Source organism: Mesitornis unicolor, unplaced genomic scaffold (genome assembly GCF_000695765.1).
Source record: "Mesitornis unicolor isolate BGI_N332 unplaced genomic scaffold, ASM69576v1 scaffold4079, whole genome shotgun sequence".
Classification (NCBI taxonomy): Eukaryota; Metazoa; Chordata; class Aves; order Mesitornithiformes; family Mesitornithidae; genus Mesitornis; species Mesitornis unicolor.
In genome coordinates, this window is record NW_010209072.1 from 1 (window position 1) to 12,346 (window position 12,346).

The 12,346-nt window shown below is 35.4% G+C and overlaps 1 protein-coding gene across 1 annotated transcript; it reads left to right on the top strand.

The window, feature by feature from the left end:
* Nucleotides 1–318: 318 nt before the first annotated feature.
* TMTC3 (transmembrane and tetratricopeptide repeat containing 3) lies at nucleotides 319–6,996 on the top strand (the record flags this gene model as incomplete). The annotated part of the gene is made up of 6 exons (XM_010192747.1): nucleotides 319–439; nucleotides 1,051–1,162; nucleotides 1,895–1,998; nucleotides 3,167–3,336; nucleotides 4,141–4,367; nucleotides 5,982–6,996. Coding segments are annotated over 6 exons (1,555 nt in total), but the record flags the coding sequence as incomplete, so codon positions are not given.
* Between the last annotated feature and the right edge of the window lie 5,350 nt (nucleotides 6,997–12,346).

Below are 12,346 nucleotides of genomic sequence, written 5' to 3' on the forward strand. Positions count from 1 at the left end.
TATTATTTAATAATTACAGATCTAGCAGAGGTATAATTTTTGTATATTTTTTGGTTGTATCACATTATGCGGATTGCATTTGTTCTTACTAAGTGAATTACTGATAACAAAAAAATTGGGGTCAATAACAGAATTAACTTGAAATTGGACATTGTTTCCTTTCAAATTTTGGAGTGTGCTGTTTGGTGGTGTGGCAAATAAATTGGAATATATATGGTCCTCAGTTTATTTGCCTCCTAGCATATGAGATACTTGTTCTCCTATAAATTTGAATTGTTTATGTTCTTGTAACAAATGTTTGTTTGTCTTATTTAATAGTGTGCTACGAAAAATTTCTTGGGTTTGTTTGGCTGCAGTACTCTTCACTCATGCATTAAAAACACTGCATAGAAACTGGGATTGGGAGTCAGAGTACACATTGTTTATGTCAGCTTTAAAGGTACTGTATTCTGTTTGAAAAGGGTAATGGAAAGTTTGTGTTACTGTTCTCAAAAAGCTGCAGTAGAGCATGGTAAAAATGGAGAGAAATTATGCTTGTTTTCCCACCTTTATTTCTACGTTGACAGTATTACCGTCTACTTAGTTGCTTTTGGGAATGCTTTAAAAGTAGAATGATGCACACATGGGAATTCTTGTGCAAGAAATGGATGACAATTTTTTCTTGCGTTAAAGCAGTTGAATGTATTCTCTTATCTGAATGGAAGCACAATATGGTTCACTAAAATAATTGCAAAATGTTTGATGCACGGAATAGTTTCCTCAGTGTGCATATGGCGTGATAGGGTAGTTTGTACAACATCTCATAATTATAATGAATTTTGAAATGTTTGGTATTTCTAGGCACAAATAACTAAAATGAATGTTAAGCAACAAGTTCAATGTAATAATTCTGTATGCAGTGGTTTGTTATTCTTTACCTATAGCAGTTTGATGAAATCTGTAATTTTTTCGCATTTTTACATCTTTCAAACATTGTTAGAAGAAAATCAGTTGTTGGGTAATTTCAGCTTAATACCGTATGTATTAGTATCTCTTTTTTTCTGGTTTTAGGTAAATAAGAACAATGCAAAGCTATGGAACAATGTGGGGCATGCATTAGAAAATGAGAAGAATTTTGAAAGAGCTCTGCAGTTCTTCATACAAGCCACGCAAGTGCAACCAGGTAAAAGCTTTCACTATTTGCCATTGAATGTCATCTCTGCTTTCCTAGTGTTTCAATATGCTTAACTTACTTAATACAATCTTCTCAGTTATATCTTTTTCCCCAGCTGAACATGAAACAGTGTCATACACTAAGTTAGTTGATCCATAGTTTTTGGAAATAAACTCAAAAACAGTCCTGCAGAAAAGTTTCTGTGTGTAAAAACATGCAAAGACTTTCCATTTAAAACTATTATTTGGATGACATTCTTTCTGAATTAACTTAAACTGTAATTTCTTATGAAACTTAATTATCATTTGATTTTCTTATTTAAAACTAAGGAGGTGTATAAAAAATTTCATATCTAGAGTGTCAAAATCCATGTTTACTGTTTTACATACTGTTGCAAAAGAAGCTTTAGGTAGTACTGGACAACCTTTCCTTTTTCCTTTTAGAAGCCTAATAAAGAACCTTAATTTATGTGCCTCTACTATAGCAAGAGATTAAAAATAGATACGTGGAAGTACGATCTCAATTTTTTTACATCGCCTACTTAACTTTATATTCCATCTTTGGTTCATGGCTAAATTATTAGCTTCATAATTAAGATGAAAACTAATACAGAATTGTGTGGTGGTGGTGGTAGTGTTTATGCAGTACCTGTACTTCACGCTACTCTGAAGGCATAGGTAATTATTTTGATGATACTCAGTGCATGGACGTATTTGAAATTTCATTCTTTTCTTTATTAAGATGATATCGGTGCCCACATGAATGTAGGAAGAACTTACAAAAACTTAAACAAAACTAAAGAAGCTGAAGAATCATACATGATTGCGAAATCATTGATGCCTCAGGTAATTAGTAACTTTATCTTCCACCACAGGAGGGAACTCTTTCAGATCTATACTCATGATACAGTTTTCATATTTTTCCTGAAGCTCTGTGTTGCTGTATACTTTAAAGGTGTTAGGGTTTGTTTTGTTTTTAAACCTATCTATTAAAAGAGTAGGTTCTATACAATCATGGCTGTGAAAAAAGGCTAACTTAGATCTTCTGTGTTTAAAACTATTTTAAGTTATCTTTTGTACTGCTGTGGGGCTTTCTTTTTGCTGAAATTGAGGATATAAAAGAAAGCAGTAGTTAAAAATGTACACCTACAGTTTCTAGACACAGGGGATTTATTTTCACTTGCAGCTAATTCATTGATGACTGAGTTTCTGAGCCCTCAAGAGAAGCTTAAGTGCAGCATTGGATGTGGGAGGTCACCGCAGCAGTAACAAAAAAAATCTTTGCTTGAACATACTTTTAAAAACATGTGCTTTGTTACCTTTAACATCTGTTAAGTTATATTTATACCTAACAAATACTACTTATTCTAGCTCTTTAGGAGAAAATGAGAGGAATATTTTGGAGAACATACAAAGGTAAAAAAAGCTATGGGTAAAATGAGGCTGACAACAAAAAACAGTCCTTTTAATAGCAGTTTTAATAGCATTAAAAAGTTGGGTTTTTTTCTTGTGAAACAGTGTAAAGATTCTAGATGGATTAAGTATAACCAGTACAATAGTTGCAATGTCATAGCATTTTCATCTTTCATGACTACTTTTCATCTGCTACATCAGTGGCCAATAAAATGTTACACTTATCTTAGGCTGGATGGTTAAAAAAAGGAATGAAAACCATAGAATTTCAGTTTAGGCTTTCTACATGCAAAACTTTATGAAATATTCTTTGAAAGGTCTGGTTGGTTTCTTATGGCTATCTGCATGAGCTTAATTAACTCATATCTTAAATATGATATAAAAGTAATCTAATCTACAATTAAAAAAGAAAAAAAAATCTGTTTATATTTTGGTATGTTCTTCTGGGAAAGAAGAATTGCTGTTTCTAATCACTAAAAGCCTATATGCTAATTTCCAGTGATACCCTAAAACAAATGTGGCAGATTGAAGAGAAGATCTATGCAGATTGTCTTTCATATTTCTACTCATCTGTCTTTGGTACTTACCTTCTTTTTGACAGATTATTCCAGGTAAAAAGTATGCTGCAAGAGTTGCTCCTAACCATCTGAATGTGTATATCAATCTTGCAAACTTAATTCGAGCAAATGAATCTCGCCTTGAAGAAGCGGATCAATTGTATCGACAAGCAATTAGTATGAGGCCAGATTTCAAGCAGGCTTACATCAGCAGGTACCTTTTCTAATTTTAGAGATATCTATTCTTGAGTAAACATTTGTGTGTTATTTGTATTTTGTTGTGAACGGTATTTAGTTCATAGAGTTGAATTAGCTGCTGGAATTGATTTATTTCCAAAGGAGAAGACGAAGATTTGGGACAATAATCAGTTTTTCCTTACAAGCCTTGTTTTTTTTAAACTCCTGCTTCAAATGATGTGTTTCCACATAGGCTGTGTATTCAATCATTGTATAGCAAGATGCTTCCATTAGATTTCTTTATGAACTTGCAACTTAAATTTCTAATCTCCTAGTTTAGTTTTGAACTGAAAAGCTTTTGGTTAGTCTGAATCACGGAGCTTTCTTTATCCTTCTTTGTTCAAAGTAGTACAGAAAATGCATGACTTAACTAAAAAGCACATAGATGTCAGCTAAATAGATAAAAGTAATGTGGCTGTGGATGTTGAGGCTATTTTGGTAGGTGTGATTCTTGCTGGGACTTGGGAGTTGCATAGATGGCTAAACTATAGCTGTTGAAATGTAATTATAAAGCCAATATCAGGAACCCTTGGTCACTTCTTTTTTTATTTTTATCCTGTATATGCATTTGTTGTACACAGACTTTGGAGACCTGAAATCTTTGGGAATGCTATGTAAAGGAGGTCCTGTATTGTTTTATGTTTTGAACAAAAAAGCCCACCCAAACCCCACTGCTACCTCACATTTACTGTCCATAGGAAGGCAAACTTTTAAAGAACCTGTCAGTTATTTTCATATTCATATGAATAAAAGTTGAAGGTTTAATGTGATTCTTCAACAGGGGAGAATTACTTTTAAAAATGAACAAACCTCTGAAAGCTAAGGAAGCTTATCTCAGAGCTCTTGAACTAGACAGAACCAACGCAGACCTGTGGTACAACTTGGCAATTGTTTACATTGAACTGAAAGATCCAACAGAAGCCCTGAAGAATTTCAACCGAGCACTAGAACTCAACCCAGTGCATAAACTGGCATTATTCAACTCAGCGCTGCTAATGCAGGAATCTGGTATGTTAGTTGTCCCTTATATAAGTATAGTGTATTTGCATGTATAGGTTTCATAGTATTTAAGGGGTTTTTAATGAACTGTTTTATTTTTGGAAAGCAGAATTTCATAGCTTTGTCAAAGAAGCCGCTGTTTACTGTAATAGTCAGCACTAATTTATTGGTAGTGTATGGAATTTGTGCAAAGTGTACACATACCTTAGCTGATCAGCATATTTAATACAAGTGCTCTTTTACAATATAATGTCATGTACATATAAAGAAGTGTTACACAGGCATCTTCAAAATTGTGTCTATATAATCTTTAAAAATCCATGTTTAGTAAAATATATGTAATATCTATGTTTTGCATTTATATTTATTTATTTCATTCTTCATTGACTAAAGAATATAGTTGACTTCTGGGGCTTTAAATCTAGCCCTAGGAAATGTGCATGTTTTCGTAGGGTCGTCTGTAATATTGCTAATTAGGATTAATTAAGTCAGGTTTTCATGAGTTTATTTTTTTTTGTATTTATAGCTTCTTAGCTATATGGGTAAGCATAAGCCTTTTGTGATTTAGGCTGTTACAAAGAGTATTTAGCAAGTAACTAGTAAGGTACAGTTCCCTTTTGTTGGGATGGTAAACTGCTGCTAAGAAAGGGATAATACGGAGTTGCTTGGAGCTGATGCAAATGGAGTATTCTCCATCTCCTGTCACATTGTAGGCTATGTAGTACAAGTGCCCTGTTTCCTGTCATTACCATTAGCTCTCTAGTATTCAGTTTTTCATACTGGAAGGTGCAGCACTGTTTCAGGAGGCGAAAAAAGGCGGGTCAGATCCCTCATCCTTCAGTAAGCCTGTGCCTGGAGTTCCTTACTAAAATGTGTTAACTGGAGTATTCAGAAAAATAGCACAGACTAGCTAGTCTAGCTATTCCTGGTATTACCAGATCAGATTAATTTACAGTAACTTTTTTAAACTTTGCAAATTAAAACATAGGAATTACAGATTTTACTGCTTTGGTGTTAGAAGATATTTTATCCTGGCTACATCTGAAGTCACCCTGTCTGATCTCCGTCTTTAAACTCTTTCAATCTACCTAAAACATAGAAATTACAGATTTTACTGCTTTGGTGTTATATTGGTGATATTTTATCCTGGCTACATCTGAAGTCACCCTGTCTGATCTCCGTCTTTAAACTCTTTCAATCTACCTTTAACAAAATGGGATCTTCCACTCAAGTTTGCCTCTGTAAGAGCTGTTTTGTCACAACTGGTGCCTTCTCTGCATTCCAGTTGCTCAACCATATGTGAAAATAACTTCTCTTAAACTTGTTGAGACACCTTTTCTATCTGTTACACCAAACCTAAATATAATTCAACAGATACTAGAATAATGGTGCTGACTTTGGCTACAAGTCAACTGTAAGTAGTTCTTTCTGTAAAGAAGGTAGATGTTATTTAGTTTTGCTGTTACATAGTGATAATAAAAAATAGCATTTTAAACCCTTTCCCTTTTACCATTGTGTTAAGAGATGTTACATTTTTATTTGTCCAAAAATTAGCATTTTATAGGCCTAGTCTAAAAATTCTTCAGAGTAAATCTAAAATTAAATGCATTTTCTGTCATTTAGGTGATGCTCGGCTTAGACCTGAAGCTAAACAAAGACTGTTACATTATGTGAAAGAAGAACCACAGGATGCAAATGGGTACTTCAATTTGGGTATGCTGGCAATGGATGACAAAAAAGATGCGGAAGCAGAGGCATGGATGAAGAAAGCCATAAGTTTACAACCAAACTTCCGAAGTGCTTTGTTCAATTTGGCTCTGCTTTATTCTCAGACATCAAAGGAATTGATGGCTTTGCCAGTCTTGGAAGACCTACTGAGATACTACCCTGATCATACCAAAGGTCTGATTTTGAAAGGAGATATCCTTATGAACCAGAAGAAGGATATTGTTGGAGCAAAAAAGTGTTTTGAAAGAATTTTGGAACTGGATCCCAACAACGTACAAGGAAAACACAATCTTTGCGTGGTTTACTTTGAAGAACGAGACTTAATAAAAGCGGAAAAATGTTTGGTTGAGACGCTAGCACTGGCACCTCATGAAGAGTATATTCAGCGTCATCTAAACATAGTTAGAAGTAAAATTGCATCACTCAGTGCTACGGAACAGTCGTCACTTCCAGCAGATGGGACTGCAACTGCAGCTGCAGAAGGAAAAAAAAAATCATTGCAAAATCTGAAAGAGGTAAAAAATGAGCAGAAAACAACCCAAACAACAGTGGATAACAATAAAGGGCACTCAAAAAATAAGAAACGAACAGAGAAAAACAATATGGACAAAGAGGCTCCCAAAAAATCTACAAAAGAAATCAAGGACATTGAAAAAAAGAGAGTTGCTGCTTTGAAAAGACTAGAAGAGATTGAACGTATATTAAATGGTGAATAGTCTCTGTCTTGTCACAACAGAATAAAGGGAGAGTACTATTTTTTATTATTGTTTAATATGTGATCCAACTGGAAAGAGGTCTCAGTGCTTTGAAAATAGAAGTAATGTTGATTGCATATCACTTAGCAAGCAGCAAAAGGCATTACAATGCTTTATATGAGAAAACTTCAACTTTTAAATATGATGTGGGGAGTGGTTGGGAATCGATAGGAGAGTGAGAATACTCTTAAATGCAGAATCCTAATAGTGAGAAAATAACAGTCATAAAAAGTACTGGTAGTCAAGGTTATTCAGTAATGCTACTTTTAAAGAATGGAAAATTAATGGGATAAGCCAGACACTGCTGTTTTCTTCCATATAAATCTGTTTGTGTTAACATTATCTATATTTCAGTTTACACATCAGTTTAAATTATTCTAGACCTCTGCTATATATGAAAAAGAGTTTTTATTTGCATTATTTGTTTCCAGAACTTAACAAAGTCATCAAAATGCCACTGGTTGCAGTATGAGAGGATGTGACAAAACACTAAATTTTTCAGTTGCACTCTGAATATGGAATGCTATACAACTTCTTAATTGTTCTTTACTTACAATGCTAATGGTTGTACTGTTTTACCTGATAGAAAACTTAAGGTGCTCTTAAGATCTTTAGACTGTGCTTTTATTTTTAAAGGAAATGTGTGGTTTTTCTTCAACTGTCAATCATCTGGTTGTTCTTAAAAAAAATTATATAAAGGTGGTTTTCTCACTTTTCCCCAGGTTCATTGAATGCTGATAAATGCACTTTTGGTATGGTAACCAGTATGCTATGCAGTAGTCCTTGTCGACTTTGTGTCAATGGATGTGGATTGACTCCTTGGTGTAGTAAATTCTTCCTTGTTTATGGCAAACTGGCTTTATTATTTCTGTAATGGGAACAGCAATTCTGTTCTTATGACTTTTTACAACACTAATATAAGCAATGTTTGCTGAAGGCAGTGTGGTAATAATTAAACCACTGAATTTAGCAATGTTTAACACAAGGAAATGTAGATAGTATCCTTCCAAATACTAAGTTCTGCTGTTTTGATACTTTGTCATGGGTGTGTGGTTTTTATTAAATACTTATTTTGACTACTAAAATACTCCCATTTACCCTTTTCCACTAATGTATCATTTTTATTTCTTACATGAAATGAAAATCTTTGCAATTTCAGTGTTGCTTTTATCCTAGTGCAATGCATATATTTTTGTTTAAATATACTACCGATTACCTAAACACAATGTTTTCCTTAATTATGAGAGAAAAAGGAAGTGTAAGAGCTGGGTTCAGTAATAACTTAATTAATCATTAAATCTAACTCTTACTCTTCATGTTTTGTGTTATTTCATGGTGTAGAAGTATTCCTTAGCAACTCTGTTTGAACTGAATCCTTTCTGTAACTGCTCAACTTTTTTGCCATTGGCAGTAATCCAGCTGTAAGATGTTATGTTTATCTCTGTGGGAGGGATCTTAAATGGTTGAAGGCCTTGCACAGACCTTTTCTTTGTTGTGTGTCATTTGTAATGTCACCACAACAATTGCTTGCATGGTAATAACTAGGGGGGAAAAAAGGTAGGTTTTTAAAAACATGATTTGTAAGCTGCAGACAGGAACAGGTATGCAGTGTGCAGCCATTCTTCATATGAAAGGTTTAAGTGCTGCCTATAGTGCAGTGTGGTGAAGTGTTCCCAGGAATCTATTAACCACATCTTGAAAATTCTGTTTTATCTTATCTGTGAGTAGCTGGATTACTTGTTGCTAAAATAGCTGGTATGCTGACCTTTATAGAAACAGTAACTTGCATACTAAGTCTTCCTCCCAAACCTTTGTTTTACAAAAGAATTGGTCATTGTTCTGGGTGATACAAAGGAACATTCATTTGAAAATGGCAGGAACTAAGTAGTAAGAAAAGGTGCTTTCTCTTTGATGGAACAGGCCAAGATTCTCCTCTCAAGACGCTCCTATGAAGTGCTCCCAGAATCCCGTTGCCACACCGCTTTCATTCGGTCTGTAAATTTAAGAGGGGAGGAAAGGCACATTCTTGATTTCTGCAGTTGAGTCTGTCCTGCTGTTCTCATCTTGACCATCCAAGTAGCTGCTCTTTAGGGACTGGCAAGGATTGTTAGATTCATTGAGGCTAAGAGGTGCCATCAGGTTTAACTAAAAAGAAATCATCAGACTACTGTAAACTGAAGAATGCTGGAGGTAATCTTTCAGTCTGTGGGCAGGTACTATGCCCCCTTTGTCTCTTTTAAAGAAGTAATAGTGAAAACAAGCATTTTAACTGATGTCAGTGTGCTGAGTTGTATTTAGCCTATAGGATTTGTCAACCACTTTTTAAAAATAAACTTTCTTGAGAAAAATTATTCAGTAAATTGAAGTGGCGTAAGTTCTGAAAAATAATCAAAATAGCATTTGCTCGTAGGAAAACTATCAGAAAAAGAATAATTTTGGCTTTGTTTGCTTGCAGATAGAACATCCTCATGCGCAAAAACTCCACAACACATACATGTCATCCCTTTTCAGAACTCTCCTTTTTACTAATACTCAAGAACTGGGAATTTCCAGGGATGGGACAAGCATACTAAGCAAAAATAATTTGTAGCCCTCTTCTCATTCAGTGCAGTTGTTTTGGTTGCTGAAGGTATTTGAATGCGTGTCTTGTGTCATCTTTGCATACATGCACGAATTGTTCAACCTTACACATACCGGTGCAGTAAGTATATTACGTGTGACACATTTGTGCGTGTAATTTCAGTGCAGACTCATGCATTTGTCAGGTTAATTTTTGAATTTTTTGCAGGGGAGTATATGCATAAAGAGTTAGAGGTGAATACATGTCAATGTAAGAATTACATCTCAGTATTGCAAGTATTCCTTATTTTTTAAGTATTACTCTTTGCATTACAGTTAAAAAAACACCATAATTCAGATCTGATTTCTTTTTTTCAGTTTGTTGGTTTTTATCAGCTCTGTTAGGGAAATAGCCAGGTATTGTGAAGCATAGGAAACACTTTTCTACAAATGAACATACACAAAGTGTCAGAGATTGGAGTCACAAGGTATTAAGAGGGATAGAAATTCTTTTCAATGTGCAGTGCGGTTTACACCTTGATTAGGCAATACTGGAACAGATAAAGTCAATAAGGAATAAACATAACAGAAGATTCCTGTGGATAGAGGCTTTCATATAAAGGAAAGCAAGAAAACATGTAACACATGGTGCCAAAGCCTTTAACTGAAGTAAATAGGAAGCTTTACATTTCTATTTCTGCTTGGTTGTGGAGACTTACTGAACTGCACCTTATTTGGGAGCATAACAGCAATTAAAAGGAAAACTACATGCTGAAATCTTACATAAGTGCATCTTGGCTTCAATCTGTGAAATGATGTCTTTGTAGCTGTAAAACCTACAGGGACTTCTCACCCAGCTCCTTATTCTCCAGTGGCAATCTGGTGTGAAGTGGATGGGCTCAGAAGATCCTTCTACTCTGAAGGAGGCACACGTATTCTTTGATTTCCAGGAGGTATGGCAGTATTGTTACCAACTTCCCCCTAAATGGATTTAAATCGCCATCAACAGTATGTTCTGTTACTCAGCATATTCACAGCAAGTTGAATTATAAGCCTGTGGGATAGGTGACCTCACGTTTAATGGGACTTTAGAGCAAAGCACTGACCTGCAACAAATGTTGATTTTCTGTTAGAGGAGTAAGCGCTCTCCTTTTGCCCAAAGCAAAAGCTGCTGAAACATTTTGGCACTGCGCACGTAGGTTGTCCAGTGCAGTATCTCTGCAGCTTTCCCTTCCTCAGCTGTTGGGTGTTCCAACACTAAGAGAGCAGATTTTTAGGCACAGTAGTTCAGCCAGCTCCTCCTTCCTGATCAGATTAATTTATTGCAAGATAAGGCTGGGCCTTGTAGCAGCAAAGCTGTTCAGATACCTGCTTCCAGAGTGTGGAGCTATGGGCTAAACATGCAGGCATTTGTTTCTTCCTGAAGTTTCCTTTGGAAAGACTCAATGGAGATCAAAACAGCTCTGGGTAGTTAGCAGTCTACCCCAAACTCTTGCAAATTTTGCATCCTGCTAAAGCACCAGATAGAGTTCCAGTTTGAGTGAGTGTACATGGCTGGGATTTACTTGCAGAGGCTCTATAATCCACCCCTGCCTGGTGAAATGTCTGGAATTGCAGCAGAATGAGCTACTCCTGTAAAGCCCTGCTTCAGCCACTGCCATGTAACCAAAATCATGCTTCTCTAACTTTCAGCCTAGAAATCCTGCTTTGCTTAGACAGAAGGCTTGAGTATGGAAAGGCTGGAAGACACCTTTCCTTTAAGCTGTCCTTCACCTCACTTCTCAGTACAAAACTTTAACACTCTTCATACAGTGTTTCATCTGATCAAGAAGTATCTGTCCCCTAAACTTCCAATATAGCTTACAAAAAGGTAAGACATTCCTTCCTAGGAACAAAATTACATAGCTTACTATGTTACATACATTACTATGCTACTTCTTTTTTAAAAAATAATCCTAGATAGATATCACATTATTTCTGTAGCATTCATGACTGGTGGTGTAGTTAGGATTCTTTGAAAACTTAAGTGCTTTCTGCAGTCTAATATTTAGTACCTGGCTACAAACCAGTGGTCCTGCATGCGGGATATATGTGTAAAATGAATATAAATAATAAAATAATTTTTTTTATACATACATCAGTCTCAAAGAAAATGAGATGATGCAGAAGAAAAAAATCAAACCCAAAACAAACCACCCCAAAACCAGAACAAAACCAAACCACCACAGAACCTTCTACATAATTATTCTGGGATGGGAACAGCATAATAAGCTGTATAACTTGCTTGAGCTAGGAAACGATTCCAGAAAAACACGATTAACCTTCCCTGGTGTCATACTTTCAAAGTTTGCTAGAAAGAGAATTGCACTCTAAAGATACTATATACTCTGAACTAAGGAATTCTGTTAAAATGTTAATATAATGTTAATAGACTCCAGCATAATACAAACAACTGTTAGCAGCTACATCTTTACTAGTATAAGAAATAGGCTATCAAAAAAAGTGAGTTAAAAGTCCCCGTTCAGCTGGTGTCTTCACCGGTGCATAGAGAGCTGTGAGTGTCTTTGTTAGATGTCCATACAGAGTCACTAACATTCTTTACAGTGAGTTTAGGGATTGTGTGCTTGTTTGGGCGAGCTCAGCCCTTTTCAGATGTGAACAGAAACAGTGACAGAAATTAAATGGTTGCAGTTGTAGAGCTTTGCATTTTTCCACATTGTGGAAAGACGTTTATATGCTTGCTAAAATACTAGTTACTGGTAGGTCAATGTAGCAGATAAACTGGTGTATTTGATATTGTTTTGGAAGGTGATATTACATGCAGGCTTATGAGGTTATGAATTCTGTGTCTTTTCTACAGTGCAACTGTTACGAATGCGAAGCCTGCAAGATTCTAGGTAGAATACAAGTGAGCATTAAAATAAAGCAAGTTGTTCTGATTCCCTA